General features: G+C 46.2%; 1 protein-coding gene across 2 annotated transcripts in view; it reads right to left on the minus strand.

Annotated features, from left to right (window-relative positions):
- ASCC1 (activating signal cointegrator 1 complex subunit 1) overlaps positions 1–19,298 on the minus strand; it is an 831,979-nt gene that overhangs the window by 341,177 nt on the left and 471,504 nt on the right. For both annotated transcript variants that reach the window (XM_086922272.1, XM_086922273.1), the window contains exon 9: positions 13,282–13,364. In XM_086922272.1, the coding sequence (XP_086778398.1) occupies positions 13,282–13,364 (83 nt within the window). The remainder of the gene's footprint in view (positions 1–13,281; positions 13,365–19,298) is intronic.

Raw genomic sequence — 19,298 nt, forward strand, 5'->3', positions numbered from 1 at the left:
ATGAAGAGAGAAGAACATCATTGGGTAACAAAGAGAAAAAAAAGAAACCATCACCAAGGATTCACCTTGCCTCCGCGCTAGAAGAACGGTGAGATGCGCGTGCATGGGCTTTGAATTTAAACGATGCGCTGCAGTTTGCTACTGGGAAAGGTCCACTTTAGGAGATAAATCGCTAAATAAAAAAAATACAGTGCACCCACTCACTCAAAAAGGTGCTGCTCATGCAACAAATCACTCAGTCAGTTCTTGTGGCAAAGTTCCTCAAGTCCGTTTAACGTCATCACTGTCTCCATCAAAGCACCAACTCAAATACACATATAAAGGTGTTCGTAGTGAAGGAAGACACATAAAGTCCTTCTTTTCCTAAAAATACACCGCCGCTCTCAGCTGTTGAAGTGCACAATCAGACCTTGATAAAGACGCTGATCAAATACACTCTCAGACGCTGCTGGAAAACAATTTCTCCACCAGGCAGATCGGCAATATACTGAGGATGCAGGCAAAGCCTGCAGTAAGGCCACGATTCTTCCAAACATATAGGGGCTTAAATGAAGCAGGAGAACACAGCAGAGGGTACACACCTTTTGTGCCTATGAGAGGCTTGTTGCTGGAGAGATTGTTCACTATTTAAGTCTTCCAGGTGACCGCAGACTCCTCAGTAATGGAAGGCAAACACCAAAGGCTGCTGGATGTCCAGATGGTACAGGACACTCATGGGGTTGGTCAGGGCGTTACCTTTGAGTTTCAATTGACGTTTTGAAAGTCCTTAATGTCTGTTCTTGGTCCTTTAGTTCCTTGGTTCCTTAGTTGTCCTTACTCCTTACTTCCACATGTAGGTTCAAGATCGTCGCCAAATTGTTGTAAAAGAGGATACACAGTCCAGTTGTATAAGTAGATATTCCTTTATTGTAGCTTGGTTCCAGGATAGGTAAGTAGGAGAAGAAAGAAAGTATAGATGCAGCCCCACCTGGAGCACTCTCCTAGCAGCTCAGCCGGAGTTGAACAATTGACACTGTAAGCACAGAGAGACAACCAGGCATTCCATGATGCCATGGTACTTTCTACAGAGCTATTCAGTGGAGAAAGTAGAGAAGTAATTTACTACACCCCTCTGTTACAGCAAGCATCACAAAAGAGGTACTTTCCTTGGTCGGGCCAATTCCATCTTAGGAGAAGAATCCTGTCCACTAGCACTCTGAAGATCTAAATACAAACCAGCATCAGCGTTGTGGGGTGGGGAGCAAACTATAAAACTTATCCTCATTATCGTCGTCTTGCGGAACATTCTATAAACTTTGTATCACGTCCGAATATAACCCAAAGAGGGCCTCAAGCTGCTGGATATACTAGTGTCTACGTATAAGAACTAATGGAAAATCTTACAATACCAAAGACTGCTTTTTAGAAACCTCATAACGAGGTACTGGCCGAGATATGCCTCGGAATCCGCAAGTGGCATCAAGGTCAAATGCAAGAACAGTGCCCAATAGGCTGGAACTGGTGTGGCCTTATGCAAACATGTGGAGGCATGGCCTGGCACTGTCATGGGGGCGGCAAAAGCCCAAAAGGGATCAGTCGCTTCCAGGACAGGTCCTGTCAGTTGAAACCTGGTGAGGGGTCCCCAAAGGGTCCTCAGTACCTAAAAGACCCGAAATCTTCTCAAAAAGCTGCAGCGTTGCCTCCTTGAAGGTCTCTAACTGCTGAGAAGTTGACAATGACCCTGAAAATCTGGCGCACCACAGCTTTAGCTGGGGGTGGTGTTGGAGTCAGATGTCGGTAACCTGGACCGCGACGTGCATCATGAGTGGGCCCGAGACCTGGAGCATGAACAGTCTCGTTCCTTGTGTTCAGTGGCATAAAGATTTGTCTCCCGCTCAGTGGCGCCCTTCAGATGCATCAAGGAGCATTTGTCTAATCACTCTGAATTATGTATGGAAAGTAAGACATCTTACAGACCCATAACGGACATTTGTTTGTCAAGGTGCAATCCGCTTGAAGCCTGTGATCTCTTTGGATGGGGGACATATTCCGTAGTACCCTCTTGAAAAAAAAACATTCTGAAGGTTAGTAAACACTGATAAAAGTTAAGTAGCAGAGCTAAGGATCCGCAATTAACAGCGCAAAAAAAGGAAGTGACATCAGTGCGCAAGGTGGCGCTTCCATATGGTTGCATGCCATCACTTCTGGAGGTGAGACAAGGCCGCTTGAGTCTGATGGCATCAGTTACCAGGGTATGTAAGCAAATGCTGAAAGCAGTTTCTGAACCCAGTGTGGCGTCTGGGAAAACTGAAAAGGTTAAGAATCTGTGGTTCGATGTATCCATCAGAAATCAAAGTGTAGAACAATAAACACAGGAAATATAATCTAACATCATGACAAAGTACTTAAAAGGTCCTTATACCATCTAATGTAATAAACAGATCTCAGATACTTGCATTAGAGGAAGCAAGTGCATCTTTCTTGTTGGTGAAAGTACCATTCTTGCAGTCACTTGAAACACTACTGATGCAGGAATAAATCTGGGGTAATAGATGAGCACAAACCTTTGTACAATCAATATATGAGAAGGAGAGAAATGGTAAAGCTCGGTGCCGGCATTCATCCTGGTTGATACAGCATTACTGTACATTACCTTCTTCAGTTTTTTTAATACAGCATTTGCTACTGTTGTTTTGCCTTTTGTGCTCCTTCCTGTAATATAAAGAATTATATATGCTAGCTATTAAAAACTAAGTGTTCACTGATGGATTGCAAGTGGAAAGCTGGTGTTGTCTATGCCGCCACCTGGATCCCTGGGATGGACAACTGCACGTTATCAACAACTACCCATGTTCAATATTTTTGTTAAGTATGCACCCCAGCCCCCCTAAAATCCTCTTCCCCTGCTCAGATTAGCAGTGCTGGGGTAGAGGTGTTATGGGGTGTCATCCGCAATATCTCTCTCCACCTCCTCGCCTCTCCATCATAGCAAAGCAGTGCCCAAATTGTACTTCCTTAAGATTGGTAACTCTTGGTCTGTTAGAAGGGTGTAACTTGTCATCCTCCATACAATCACTCAATCATTAATCCATTCATGCATTCATCAATTCATCCAGCCACCAAGCAATGAACTAATTCAATCTCTCATCTATTCCATGAAGTCACCCAAATGTGAGGCTGCACGCAGTCAATTGGTCAGCCACCCAACCACTGCCTCATTAGTACAGTCACCTACTCACACATCTGCACAAAACAGAAAAGTCAGATCTGTCGGTTTGGTCATTGCTTGCTCATAACTGGAATCTCAGTTCAGTTCTTATGATAAGCAAAGCCGTCTTGCATCAAAACATGAATTAGAGTACTTGTCATTAGATCCTCAAACACTAGGCTAAAGTTACTTTCTTTCTCTTTTTAAGGGCGTCTACTACTGGCTGTCATTTGAGTCTCAGTCTCGGATTAAAAGGTCTGGAGCCCTGCAGTTCTATCGGACAAAATGGCTGCCAGGCCGCCTGCAGGACATCGTGGTTTCAGGCCATGTTTTGAAATGTGCTTCGAAGCCATTGAGTCCGCACAACTAGTGAGGTGGACCAGAAGACTGGAAATAAGGTATGAAACACATCAGTATACAATGTTACTCGTATATGCAAAAGAAAATGAATCGTGTTGGTGTAAAAAAAAGATGACATTTTGAAAAATGTAATTATTTTCGATAGGCAGTGTGCTTTCATTCAGAACTGTTTCGATTACATTAAAAACAGACCTTGGGAAATCTGGAAATGCTTCTATGGCTGGAACAATCCTGAGAGGCGGCCCCGATTAAATATGCATGAACGTGCCCTGCAAACAACAGGGCTGCCCGTGCTTTATTTGTCATTGTGCTTCTTATTTTGAGACGCGATTAAATGGCGCAGACACTTTCCTTTGTCCCATAATTGTATGGGGAAGGTTCTGTTCCCAAACACCGTGAAGGACTCGAATACAACTCCCAGAATGCATTATGTTTGCTCATTCAGCCGCACAATTTTTAATTGCAGCGCTGGTGTATATTCCCATAACTTAATTTCCAATTCTGAACTCCATCCCGTCTAATTAAAATATGATTGGTGAAACTGCTGCATGAGGAGCTGGCTTGGGCCTGAAGGGAGGGAGAGAAACATTTCTGCAGTATACTGAGCTGGAGTCACACAGCAGAACAGTCAACCAAAAACAAACAAACAGTTTATTCTCCTGATCTCGTTGCAGCAGCAACTAGAACAGCTGTCGTTAAGGCAGCCTGAAAGGCGCTTATCTTGAAACTCCGAGGAGTTGTCCACCACTGATTGCAAGACTATCTGTTTTCACACCCTAATGAACACCACAAGAACTATAGAACGTTTTCAAAACACAAAGACGCAACCACCTAGCTGAAAAATAAAATCAGGTCATTAGGAGAAACATCACAACATAAGGAAGCTGTTCATGCTGCCGAATGTCCAGTTCTTGGGTCAATAACAGTTTGCCATAAAACACCCTGGTTATGGTTTGCGCATGGAGGAAGAGTCCGGCAAAGTTGAGGCGGGAGCCAGGGAGGCAGAGCCGGACCAGATAGGGGCCCGCGGGGAACGCCTACCAATGGTGGGAACACCAGGAAGCGGGAGATAAAACCCCGTGAGAGTTACATGGACTGGTTGGCGCGCTTGTTTGTAACCAATAGAATGAAGAAGGACTCTGTGAGTAAGAGGGCAAAAGAAGGGGCACAATTGACCCTCGCCGTTGAGCCCACCCACACCAAATTGCGGGCATCGCTGCCTCAAGTACGGTAGAAGAGAAGGGCAAAGCGGAGACAGCAGAGAAAAGGGTAACCTAGGAAGAAGAGGTGCTCAAACAGGGTCCCTGGGATGCCTCAGGGCAGGGGCACTGGGGAGGAGGTGGTAGCAAACAGTGTCCTTGGGATGCCACACGGCAGGAGGACAGGGGGCAGGCGAGTGGTCAGCTAGAGTCCAGGGCAGGCAGACATGGCAATTGCAGCCTTGGCTGGGCCTGACGGCCGCCCACAAAGCTCAGTGGCAAGGGAAACCTAGAATCTGCAACATTGAGACACCTGCAAAGGGTCCATTGCTCTGTTTAGTGCTGTCAACCGGAGATAGGAGTCAACAAAATGGAACGTTATGACATTGACAAATGTGATATTTATCATGTAAGCATGGGGTTTGCGTATGACCAAAAAATGAGTTGCAAAATGTATAATCCATGTATTGGTATAATGTGAAATAAAGTGCGGTCTTTATGCACCCTAAACTGTCCCTGTGTGATTTAAGAGGAGGGGAGAGGGTGCAATGTGTGACCAAGAAGGATGGTGTTAACTCGCATGTCTGGAAGAGGTTGTGCTGTGGGCCAGTGTAGGCCAGCAATACCATGCCACAGGCACAACACTTCACTAAGGCGCAGAGCACAGTTACTGCCTTTAATAGCTACCAAGGATAATGGGTAACTTTGGGGACAGAGGTTGTGAGCAAGTAGGCAATCGTTACGACAAGTACTGCCGCAATCCTCTGGAAAAGAAACGCTGTATACACTGCCACACCCCCGAATGACGTCAAGACGCCTTGGCCCGATGACGCGAACGCTGCTAATTACCGGCGATACATGGCGGGACAACATACATACAACGCCGGCCTTCCCGCACTTCCCCACATCGACAGAATCCCGATTCAATTTGAAGGGTCCCAATGGAAAATTGAATACCTTCAGTAACGGGTGATGTACTTTCTATCCCTTCACACTCTCAGCATGTGACTATAGATCCTGCCCCCTCACGGGATTCATGTTGCTCGTGATGAAAATATAATCGTAAGCATATTTCTTGTAATTAACAGAAATCGCAATGGCTACAATATACTCACAATAGCGCATATATTTCGGTAGCATAAGACGTTTGTGCACAAGCTCCACCCTCTTTTTGTCCTCTGCACTATCCGCAAAACGATCGAACACAGCGCATAGAATGTCACAGACAATACATGAAAAAAACCCTGAAACAACCATTACTATATGTTCATGTGCGGGTATGTTTTGTTCGTCTCATTTTATTACAGGTTTCAAGCAACATAAGGAGGACTCATCCTCCTTCCCCATTGTACCTTAGCATGTGTGGCACCACTACTGGTCACACAAACTACACCTGACCAGCACGTCCATCCACTAAGACACTAATGAATGAATGAATTCTTTTTATTGTTTGGTTACTCAAAACCATTACATTAAAAACAGAATGCAAAGTTACAAAGTTACAAAAATTAAAACCAAGGAAGTTTGTGCAGCAATGGGGGCTGAGGTTACGATGAGTAAGGTTCGTATTGAGGCATGGGTCTGCAAAGTCACTATAAGGGCAGGCCCTCCGGGGCCATCAGCAAGGATCGTGTCTGGTGAATAAACTTTCCTAAGGAGGCCATGTGCTTTACCGTTGTCAAGGTGTAAAGATGGATGATCGCCTCCTTTGCGGTGCAAGATCTTGATTGTCTTAGAATTGGCCTGAGATAGAGACTGCGGGCCATGCGCAGGGCCGGGCAGCAGAATAGAAGATGAGCCAGTGACTCGCGTTTGTACCTGCAGAGCCTACATTCCCGTACTCCTGAGCCAACCGGGCCGAAGGCGTATAGTTCTTTGAGAGGTAGCGGATGATGTCTGTAGGCTAGGATCTTATGAAGGGCTGCGCGGCCCACGGCCTGCTTAAGGTGGTGTTTGGGATTGTGCAGGATGTGCGGTAAGCACAGGGACTCATGAAGGTCTTTTTTTGCCAGCGACTCCAGGTCCAGTTCCCGTGACCGCGCGTGCACTTGTTTTTTGCTGGAGTGTTTAATGGCGGTGTAGTTGACATATTCGGGATTCCAGGACTCTATGGCGAGATGAAGATGGTCCTTCGCCGCCTATCACATAGGTCATGAAGAAAGCCAGCATACGCAGCAGTCTGGCTGAAACTTGTAGACCTTTTACTACAGGATATTAGACACATAAGTAAAACTCTACACATATCAGACTCTCTCTATTTTTAATACTGCCATACAGCCCACCATTAAAATATTTACCTTTATTCAAAAGGGACCCAATGGACAGTTTTTAGACTTCACTTTCACAGCACCACTTTGCACCTACACAAAAAACCAGCTCTGCTGTAATTCAGGCGTCGAGGCACATCCGTGCTGCACTTGGCACCTTGGGTGGGACCCGATGATGAAGCATGCCACCAACTAGGTTGGTGGGTGAGGGTTTTCATATAAAACAAATGGGTTTTCCACAAATGAATTTCTAGCTTCAAAAGTAGGAGTCAGTTCTTGATATCCATTGTACTTGTTAGGGGAAGTGAACTAGCTCCCACACTAACCCTTTTCCTCTCTCTCTCATTTGATCTAAGGTTTCCTCTGAAACACAGAAACAGGGTACTGCTGTGATGTGACTGAAATGCCAAGTCCCTCTTCTTCAGGCTTTCACCTTCAGGGAATAGTAAGGTCTTAGAGGGTGGTGTGCGGGTAGCAAACGTAGACCAGTTAGTACCTGTATCTCTCATAAGCACTTAGATTTAAAGTTGTCCAGATCAGTAATGTGCATTTTAATTTGTGGTGTGAAACCAGCCACAATCTGGCACCCGCTCTGTTTATGTGGCACCAGGATCCATACAACCTCAGTGGAATCAGGTCCCGTTGCTGGGCTTTTTTCTCCCATGTAGAACAGAACAAAAGATGCAGGGGGATAACACGTAACCATAAGGTTATGGTCTTTGGCCATGCTCTCGGGTGCAGTCATTTTTCAAGTGTGACTCTTCTCGCAATGAAGGATTCACCTTTCTCCACTTAGTGGAAGAGAACTTAACACCAGATACATGCACTTGGTTTTACAACAAACTCTATAGTAGAAAAGTGCCCTCACTGTATAAATTATGAGGCTGGAGCGAGCGCGCTGCGGGCGCGCCAAAGGCAAGCCCGTCTGCGCCCGTCCACGCCCAGTGCCAGCCACGCTGTCCGACACACGTGTGAGTTTCAGGATGGTCGGAGGTTCTTCAGCCGTAAGGAACTTTTGGCGTTCGATAACACCACGTGCAAGGGGGTGGATCAGTGGGCTGCAGTGGGCTGTCCTCCATAGTTTTCATAGGACTTGCCCCACGTGCCAATTCTGTTTCCATACTAAGTCGTCAGGCTCTGTTCCTCGAATTGAGAGGGAGAATAGGATTCGAGTTGCACTTATCAACTCCTGCTCTATGGTGAAACATGCTCCGGACATCTATGAGCTTCAAAAAGATGAAAATCTAGATGTTTTATTTATAACTGAAACCTGGCTTAATGAACACTGCGCCCCCATGGTTGAGTTGGCCATTCCTGCGGGCTATAAAATTGTGAGAGCGGATTGTAAAATTGGGAAGGGGGGCGGGATTGCAGTGGTGTTCAGGGACACTTGGGCTTTCTCTAGCGAGCCATCTGCGGGGCTAGTGGATGGGGAGGCCCTTGACTTCAAAAATTGAGCGGAAGGTTCCCCTGGTTTACTTAAACACAGGTAGGGGGAGAGTGCTGCAATTAGAAAAGGTAGACCTGTGGTTTATGTGGTGGACTCTATCGGATCAGGAGTCCTAGCTAGACCATACCAATATTAACACAAAACCTATTGACTGGGGGTCTTTACAGTAATAACCACACTTGAAAACATAAGTGTTCTAAATATCAAGCACTATCCCAGGTTAAACAATGTATCCTAATTAAAATTGTAAACATTTACAAACAAACAGGTAAACACACCAGTGGAATAAAAAGTATTCACAAAATTTATTAAAATACCTCCCTCTAGGGGTTACATTCTAGATAAAAAACATTAAAAATAATCACATACAAAAAAGGGGTCAAAGTACAAAGGGTCGACGCTGCGTTTCGGTGTGAGTTTCTAATATTTACACCTTCTTCAGGACACTTTGACAGTTTCTTAAGTAATCTGATGTTATTCTCTTTTGGACATTGAGAGAGACTTCAAAATCAATTAGAATCGTCTGTGCCTTCACTTTTGCTCAATGGCCTGGTTTCAATTGTGATGCACGGTGAAGAACAACGGAGGAGCCACCGGAATTCTCAGAATAAATATAGGGGACTGCCTCAGGTCCTTTTTAACTTTAGGATCAAACAGCTGTATTATTCACATTCACCTCTGTGTTCTTTGGTTGGTGGTTTATGATAAAACCAATTGCTAGTGAGTCGGCCTCCCTGCTCCTCCGTGTTCCGCGTCATCCGGGTAAAATCCGGTAGTTTTTATGCGGAACGGATTGCCAAGGCTAACAACAATAGCAAGGAGATTTTCTCCATTGTTAGAAGCTTTCTGACTCCTTGCGCTGAACAATCAGCCCTTCCAGCCTCATTGCAATAGTGTGAGGAGCTGTCTTCCTTCTTTATTGAAAAAATACAGACTATTCAAGACAGCCTGTGGACGGGTACCCGAGAGCCAAGGGATCTTTTCCTCTGCTCCCCTCAGTCCCTACCTCCTCAGTGTCTCCATTTATGACATTTATGCCCATAGCCGGGTCCGATTCATTGGCCATTCTAAAATCTCTCAAGTCGGGTTCTCCAACTGACCCCTGCCCAGCTAGAGTTTTGTCTGGGGTTGCTGAAGTGGTCTTTCCAGAGGTTACCACGATTATTAATCTATCCCTGCTGACTGCCACTGTACCCCTGACTTGGAAACAGACTAAGCTTCTGCCACTTTAAAAAAGAAACCTCCTTGGATCCGCTTAAACTTGCCAGTTATTGCCCCATCTCTCTCCTCCCGGCACCGTCTAAGGTTTGCGAAAAGGTGGTTTTTAACAGCTTGAGGCCTATGTGGAAGCATCCGGTGTTTTACACCCGGTGCAATCCGGCTTTAGGGCGTCTTATAGCACCAAGACTGCCCTGGTGGAAATGGCTGAGGCGATTAGGGAATGTCTGGACGCGGGCGGCAGAGCAGCTCTGGTGATACTCGATCTCTCTGCCGCCTTCGATACAGTGCCCCACCAATTACTTCTCACTTGACTCTCAGACATTGGCATAGTTGGCCCCATCTGGGATTGGCTGAAATCTTTTTTGGAAGAACGCACCCAGCAGGTCTGGATGCCACCTTTTTCATCGGTTGCCAGGAAAATATCTACGGGTGTCCCACAGGGTTCTACTTTGAGCCCTTTGCTTTTCAATATCTACCGGACTCCGTTGATTTTTCTGGCAGAGGAGCTGGGAACAAAAATTATAGCTTATGCTGACGATACCCAGCTCCTATTTACCTGGAAAGACTCTGACCTGTCGACCGAAACTGCCCAGAAATTTCTTGCGTCCGTGTTTCAGTGGCTTGCACTTGCCCAACTGAAGTGCAACGAGGACAAGTCGGAGGTCCTTCTGTATGGTCAGTTCCCGCCTGCCTTTAGAGAATCTCTGTGGGCACCTGACTTCCCTCAACCCAACTCTGTGGGCGTCCCAGCCAAGAACTTGGGGGTATGGTTTGGGGAAGACCTTCGGTTCTTGGTGCAAATTAAGAAACTCACCGGAGTGTGCTTCAGCACTCTTAAATCACTAAGACGATTCTTCCTCCTGCTTCCCAAGCCCGCTAAGGAAATGGTCGCCCGGGCTCTTATTCTTTCTTGTATTGACTATGTCAATGCGCTGTACATTGGCATTCTGGGCTATCTGGTAAAAAACTGCAGACCATACAGAATTCTGCGGCTAGACTTCTGTTCAACATCTCCAGAAGATCAAGCGTAAGACAGCATCTTCGAGATCTACACTGGCTTCCAGTGCAATTCAAAGTCCTCACTCTGGCCCACAGAGCCCTGCAAGGTCGTGGACCAATGTACCTTATGAAGCGTTTTACTTTCTATGCTCCTAGCAGGTCTCTGCGCTCAGCCACCCAACGCCTAATGGTGATTCCCAGATTCCGTAGGATGCGGCTCGGAGGTCAGTCCCTCTCCGTGAAAACAGCTACAGCATGGAACTCTCTTCCCCTGGAATTACGTTATATTCAGGACTTTAGGCTGTTTAGAAAACAACTTAAAACTTTCCTCTTTAACCAGCTGGTTTAAACTCCTTGCTCAGTCAGATCACGGTATCTTTGCACACCAGGATACTCACAAGTAATTGTGCGCAATATGAAATTACTATAACATAACATAATAAAGAGCTGCTCAGGAGTAAGGGAGGACAGCAGCTCTGCTACCACTAAACACTATGGAGGATTCTCCACACTTAGGGGTATTTTGGAGACGTCCTGGAGCATTTGTCATAATTCAAGCAAAGTAATCCCTTGCAGAAAACCTACATGAATGAGCAGAATTTGCAATGGCAGGTGTTACAGATACAATTACTTTATGAGAGCATTCGCTTTTTGAGATGCATGTCCCCTACAGTCCCCTTTCTACATATTGTTTATGGATCGGTGCACAGTAATTACTGGATGTAGAATCACAGTGGCTTGTTGTGCTCAGATGGTATACATTACTTTGATGGGTTATTACATTTAACATGTCCCAGCGGTCACACACAGACAAGATTTCATACTTGGAGGTCATTTAGGCTGTCGCTGAAGAACGCTTTGTGATGAAGTGATGAAGTCAAAAACTGCTTTAAATTCCTCTATCAAAGATTAAGCTTTTGTTCCATTAGGATCCGTTTATAGCATCTCCCCAGCCACAATAAACACCTCCAACAATCGGAGTGGCTGTATTTTAACTCATACCCTGATGCAATAAAGCCATTATTGTCCCCAGCGCACAACAATATTGTCCCTGCATTTCTCTGACTCATTGCAACGAGGGGAAAAACACAAATGATCAAAGGATCCATAACTTAATGATTCACTCTAATTTCATTTAGATTAAGCTACTGAATGCATGTCAGATAAGGGTGTAATAAGGACTGAAATATCATGAACAGATAAAAAGTCGTGGGGCATGTAACAAGGCACATTTGCAGTAAAGCTTATGCTGGCAACTTCAATGAGTGGTTGGAGAAGCCTTTCTTCTATGCAGAAAACGCCTTTCCTCTTCACCTCTTTCCGACCCTCCATCAGCTTCACCATCACATGTACTGATTCTGCACTGCCCACCGGATCACAATCTCACTTCTTTCCTTTCATCCCTATAAACAGCTGATTCAGGGCAGCAGATTCGGGGGGGGGGGGGGGGTTGCAGCGGTGGGGGGCTGCAGCGCAGGGGGGAGGGGGTGCAGCTGGGAGTATAAGGACCATTTGAATGGCGTGTGGCAGTGAGGTCCAAGAAGGCAAAGAAATGCCCTAAAGTTAATAAGTACTGGTCATGACCGCAAGACATGCTGCAAAAGTTTGACTTTGATTCAAAAATGTTGTGGGTTTTATATTTTTTTTGAAAGAGGGCTTTCAATTTAAATGAAATCCGTAATCCTAAAGCAATGGGAGCTCCTGAGATGGCCGGTTTGTGTTGTTAGGTTTACCTACGGGTAGACAATAAAGGCAAGCTTAAATAAGCTTCTTGTCCCTATGGGAAGCCAATTTAGCGCAATCAGGAAGGTAGAGAGATGCCACGAATCTACAGCATACGGAAGGAAATGGGAAGTGTAATTCAAATTATGGGTGTGTAGATGGAGAGGGTCCGTTCCCTGTATTTTCTTGCTTTGCTTTCTCCATCTCCAGTCTGGCGATGTCTAGACTGCTGTCTGGCTGAAGTCAGTTTCTCTGCCAGTTAAGTTGGGTTGTTATGTCTGCAGGCCTTTATAAAACAGGTCTGAACTCTTCTGTTAGCACATCGCACGTTAAAAGCGGTCCCCCAAATGAGTCAATATCCTTTTGTCTTTCAAATGTTGTAATTATCAGGGTAAAACACCTTTAAGGCTAATGCTGGTATTTCTAATGGCGGTGCAATGCAGAGTGCTTATTTATAGAATTTAGTGACAATGCAAAAGAGAAGGGAAAGAGTTATGCGTGAACGCCATGCCGTGAACACTGAAGAGATACTTTATTTCCCACCATGGTGGGGTGCTCTCCCCTACATGCACACAACTTTCATTTCTGATTTTTTTCTCAATTAAAAAACGACATTTCTGATTTTTTTCTTAATTAAAAAACGACGGTACTTCATGCTCAGGCCCTTGAAAAGGGATGAACCGCATATGGAAGAAAGAGTACTGTCATTGCTTTCTTGGTTAAATAACAGGGAGTCTCTCACAATCATAAAAAGGCACTAATTCAATCCTATTTCGGTAAAGCATATTTAGTATTCAGAAAACAGTGGACACTTAAAGGCTGGATGGCGTGCTTCCCTTGTCATATATAGTGAATACTATATAGTTGCCAACTTACCTTGAGCACATTTCGGGCATCAAATGACTCGCGGGCCCTCTGTCCTGGTCTTCCCTGGTTTGAGGTGTTTCTCATTTCCTCACCTGAAAAACACATTAAGTACTTAGCTCCACGCATTATAGTAGCCAATCGTTTTGTTTCCCCTTCTCCCCTCCGCCCCTCTAACCCACCATATTAATGAGGACCGGTCATTTACCTTAATGGAGTATGTGTTTACATACTCCACACTATCCTTGATACTGGGGTAGATTACACATACACACACACACCAATACACAGACATACAGAGACAACAGCAGCGTAAAATAATTTTACACATACAACAGTAAACACTTGCCATGAGCCTCTCTGAGGTTACAAAATGGATGACATCAAACTGGGTTAACAACATGATAAGGCTGAGAGCGAAGATGAAAGAATGTGGAGGAACAGAAGAAAAGAAAATACAACCAGCAGAAAAGGAAAAATAGTAGACTGTAAGACCTCATCTAAAGGACTGTGTCCATTGCCAAAAGGTTCAAATGGGGACACACTTGGAAAACTACTAGTACCTGTAGAGTTTAGAAGCCATTAAGTCAGGTTGTGAAAGCCATGTTTGCGGTTTGGTGCCATGCAGCTAAAGATCCAACTGGAGTATTGTGTCTGTAGGAGGAGGTCAGACCAGTGGAATTCTGGAGTGTCCCTGAAAACTAAACGACTTCTTGGGTGCAGACTGAGTATGCAGCCCTACGTTTGTGCCACACTGTTAGGATACCTCCAGAGGGCCAATATGCTGCTCTTACTTTATCCTTAATACCGTGTATGGTCATTGGCATTCCCTCATTTGCAAAAGGCCTAGGTCACATGCAAATTAGGGCACACTACTAGGCATTGCGCAAGCACAAAATGTACCGCTGTCTGATGGGTATCACAGAACAGACTGTTAAAAGCATCTGGAGTCACTTCAAGAGTGCCCCGGGAGGGGGTGGAGTGTGTGTAGAAAATAGGAAAAAATACCAGTTGCACCTTGGGACATTTCAGAAATACCTCCCTTGGGGTATCGCTGCTTCTTTCTGAGACCACTTCTGGTACATTAGATCCCAATTTATAGGACATTTCTGGGGTATTGTGTCCAGTTCTGTAGTACCTTTTTAGGTCGAGGCTCGACAGCGCTTGCGCTGTCTAGAGACCTGTTGTATACACTTTGTGGGCTTACATCCCGGCCATTGCTTTTTATTAGTTACTTGGATTGTCTTCCAAATCGCTTGCTTGCTATTGGTGAATCCTTCCTCTTTGTCTCTCCTTTTTAGGTTGAGCCTAGACAGCGCTTGCGCTGTCTCTTTGAGACATGTATACAGTTTGTGGGGTAACAGACCACCCACTGCTTGTCATTCGTTTGTTTCAGTTCCCTTTGGAAATCCAGGCTTTCAATTGGGTATTAGTTCCCATTTGTCCCTCCTTTTCGTGGTTTGCTCTCTATCATGGATTAGGCCCCCAGGGCTTGTGTCCTTCCACTTGTTTGTATTTTAGTTACTGTCCTGGAACTATTAAAAAAAAAATTTAAATAACAGTTCATACAAGTGCTTTTCTGTTTCTCTTAATCAGCGCAGCACCCCCTTCATGGATGCCGCGTTTCATGTTTCAGCATGGGGCCGCTTCGGAGGCTGTGCCCCTTTCTATTTGTTGCAGCTTGTTAAATGGAAAGGGTGTTACTAGTGATGTCTCGCATGATCATGGTCTTTCTACTCTTACTACTATTCACGGGTAACGCATAGGCTTGAACCTCTGCGGCTTCAGTAGATACATCACTATTGGAATTGCTGGCTGGCGACAGTTGCTGCAAGTGACAACACTGGGTAGCGTTCTTCTCGCTTCACTATGCTTGGGTAGCAGCTGGGCATGGCTGCACTTTCCGCTAATGCTAATCCACTCTACACCACTTCACTCTACTTTGAAACAATCTACTTCTACGCCATTGTACTCCACCCTGTGCCACTCCACTCAATACCATTGCACTCCATGCCACTGCAATCTTTGCTGTACCCCTCTACTGTACGTCACTGTTCTCTACTCCAATGTACTCTACACCACTTTACTCAAAACCAATGCACTCTACGCCAATCTACTCTACACAAATGTATTCTATGTCACTTCACTTTAGGCCACTCTAGGACACTCCACTCTACAACAGTATACACCCTGATACTCCACTCTATGACGCTCTACTACATTAAACTCTACGGTCTACTACATTAAACTCTAATCCACTCTAACACTCTACTCCACTCTATGCCACTCCTCTCTACTCCACTCTATGCCACTTTACGACATTACTCAACTATGCTACTCTCTATACAACTCCTTCTACGCCTTTCCATGCCACTTTACTCCACTCTATTCTACTCTGCCGCTCCACTCTACTACACTGCTTCATTCTATGCCACTCCATTCTACAACAATCTACTATGTCATTCGCTACTCTACAACACTCAATGGAACACCCTTTATGCCACTCCACTCTGCTTTGCGCCACTCCGGGACACTCTATGCCTCTCCACAACACTTTACTCCACTCTGACACACTACGCCACACAAATCTATTACTTTCCTTTTTATGCCACTCTACTCCCTCCACACCACACCACTCCAAGACAGTACACCCCTCTACTCCATGCCAATGTCTGCCACCCCTCGACTCTACACCTGATTAGTAGATGGATTGTTGAAATGTTGGATGGGTGAAAGAATGGCTAAGTGAAAGGGGGACGGAAAGAGAAAGGGAGGATGGATGAGTGAAAGTATGGATGGATGATTGACAGGATGGATGGGTGAATGGGTGTACGGATAAGTGAAAAGAAGGATGTAAGGATGGATGAGTGGAAGAATGCATAGATAAATGAAAGGGATGGTGAAGAGATGGAAGAAAGAATGAATGGATAAGTGAATTGGTGAATGGATGGACGACTGGACGGATGAGTGGCTGGGTGGATGGATGGAAGAATAAGTGAAAGGATGGCTGGATGGGTGAGAGGCTAAATGGTTGGATGGATGAGTGAATAGATGGATGGGTGAAAGGATGGATGAATGAGTGAAAGGGTATGTTTGGAATTGGATGAATAGGTTTGGATATGGATGGGCACACAGATGGATGGACAGAATGAATGGTGAAAAACTGAATAATGGATGAAAGAATGAACGGATGCCCCACCCCGGGTGACTCAACCCACCACCCCAAACCGACACATGACGTCAGGCAGCAAGCGCGTGACTCAGGCTTGAAATGCTCCTATGGGCCAGGATGCCCGCCACCCCTTCCAACACCAAACCCCATTGGAGGAGACAGACACAGTTTTAAACGTTTGGAAGGCGGGGGGGCCTCACGACCCCCCCGGCCGTATTTATTAAAATATGAAACAAAATTTAAAACTTTAAATTAAAAACGTTTCATGTATCATGTACAAATTCAACTTCAATTACATTTGATGAAGACAGGTATTCAGGCTAACCTTAACAAATCTCTAATACAAAGATTTCCTAGCCGAGTCTAACATCATGACAAATGCATTACATTTGAATTTGTACATCCTAACATTAAGGGCCAACGGCAAGGTCTTAACCGGTGTCAGATCCCTATCACCAAATTCCCGCCCTCACGTGTGAGTGGCGCATGCGCAGAGGACTTTACCCTCGCAGCCAACTGTAACTTCCCTTGTCATGGGGGCCCCCTTTCACTCAACGCCATCTTAAGGTCGTCCGAGTTCCCATGCAAGGTATCCGTAAGAAGGACAGCGTGGACTCCCCCCCTTTCCCCGCACTCTCTTCCGCCGGAGCGGATATCCGGCCTCCGGGAAATTCTGGGGAGGGGCATATAACTGTCTCCCCCTGGGAGGGGCCTATGGCCGTCTCCCCCTGGGCGACCCTATCCGTAATGGGTGCCGCCCCCTGTGGGAGGGGCCAATGGCCGCCTCCCCCTGGGCGCTCCCATCCATAGTGGGTGGCGCCCCCCCTAGGGACCTTGAAATCACTGCTCACCGATCATGACCTTACCGCCCGACGAAGACTAAATAAATACGACAATTAGTTACCTACTATGGGAAAGAAAAACTATGCTTACTCTTGTAGACAGCTTGATAAATCCACTGACTTCAACATTGCTACAAGGGAAAAAAGGTCCTAAAGCACAGAACAATCTTTATTGCATCCATTACTTAACATTTCTACGAAGGAGAAAAGCCTATAAAGCAAGTATTCAATTACATGCATACTTTTGTCATCAATTCACGATGAAAGCAACGATTCCAATAAACATGTTTTATTACAATCAAATGGCAACATACGACTTTATTCATTTCAAATATTTTGCAACAGGGGCTGGTGGGTGGGTCAAAAAACTGCAGCTTGTTCCCTTGAGGACGAGTGGTGCAGCCTTCAGAGCGCAGGAACAAGAGGACGCTTCCTTGGATTCCCGCGCCTTTTATCCAGCAGCGGGAAGACGTGGCCGCGCCCCGTCACACCCCTCGGTACACGGACTTCCGGGCGGGTGTTTAGGACAACCCTTTTTTGGGCGGTAGGGGCGTGCTCCGGCCACGCCGCTATGGGCATACCAGCCGGGACACGCCCCCCGCCCGCAACGGTTTCCCGGGGGATCGGGGCACCCATCCATACGTTCGGGGTGACCGAGTGGTCTCCCCTTTCCATATGGGCCGGGATGCCCGCCACCCCTTCCAACACCAAACCCCATTGGAGGAGACAGACACAGTTTTAAACTTTTGGAAGGCGGGGGGGCCTCACGACCTCCCCGGCCGTATTTATTAAAATATGAAACAAAATGTAAAACTTTAAATTAAAAACGTTTCATGTATCATGTACAAATTCAACTTCAATTACATTTGATGAAGACAGGTATTCAGGCTAACCTTAACAAATCTCTGATACAAAGATTTCCTAGCCGAGTCTAACATCATGACAAATGCATTACATTCGAATTTGTACATCCTAACATTAAGGGGCAACGACAACGTCTTAACCGGTGTCAGATCCCTATCACCAAATTCCCGCCCTCTCGTGTGAGTGGCGCATGCGCAGAGGACTTTACCCTCGCAGCCAACTGTAACTTCCCTTGTCATGGGGGCCCCCTTTCACTCGACGCCATCTTAAGGTCGTCCGAGTTCCCGTGCGAGGTATCCGTAAGAAGGACAGCGTGGACTCCCCCCCCCTTTCCCCGCACTCTCTTCCGCTGGAGCGGATATCCAGCCCCCGGGAAATTCTGGGGAGAGGCATATAACCGTCTCCCCCTGGAAGGGGCCTATGGCCGTCTCCCCCTGGGCGACCCTATCCGTAATGGGTGATGCCCCCTGTGGGAGGGGCCAATGGCCGCCTCCCCCCAGGCGCTCCCATCCATAGTGGGTGGCGCCCCCCCCTAGGGACCTTGAAATCACTGCTCACCGGTCATGACCTTACCGCCACAGGCCAGATAGTTGACCGACTATCTGGCCCCCCCACACCTCCTATAGGTCATGTCTCCTCAAACCCACTAGCCAAGCTATCATGTCCCCTATCAGTAAGTCATTACCCACCCTGGACAGGTGTACCCCATCTTCAGAATAACAGTGGTTGCCCCAGATGCACCCATGAGATATGCTTTGGAGATGAGCAGAGCGAAACAATTTCTCCATTTTATTGTTGACCCTCTTTACCGAATGGTTCAACGCTGTCATGGACAAACCACCCCGCCATACCCTCCTGGGAATCATGTGAGACCAGGCGATCGTACATCCCGGGAGCCTTTTTGCTAACCAGCTAACTACAGACAGTATGTGCTCCACTAAAGCTCGTCTGCTCAGTCTTACCAAGTCATTGCCCCCAATGTGCACTATGACTACAGATGGCGGTGACCTGTGCCGCCCTAATAATTCCTCCACAAAACTTTGCAGTCGGTCAATAGACAGGCCGCCCTTCCCATGGAAGGACACCCTGAACCCATATTCCTCAGATATGTGGATCGCATCACCTGTCTTGAATATGTCCCCGGCACGCCT

The sequence above is a fragment of the Lissotriton vulgaris genome, chromosome 5 (genome assembly GCF_964263255.1).
Source record: "Lissotriton vulgaris chromosome 5, aLisVul1.2, whole genome shotgun sequence".
NCBI lineage: Eukaryota > Metazoa > Chordata > Amphibia > Caudata > Salamandridae > Lissotriton > Lissotriton vulgaris.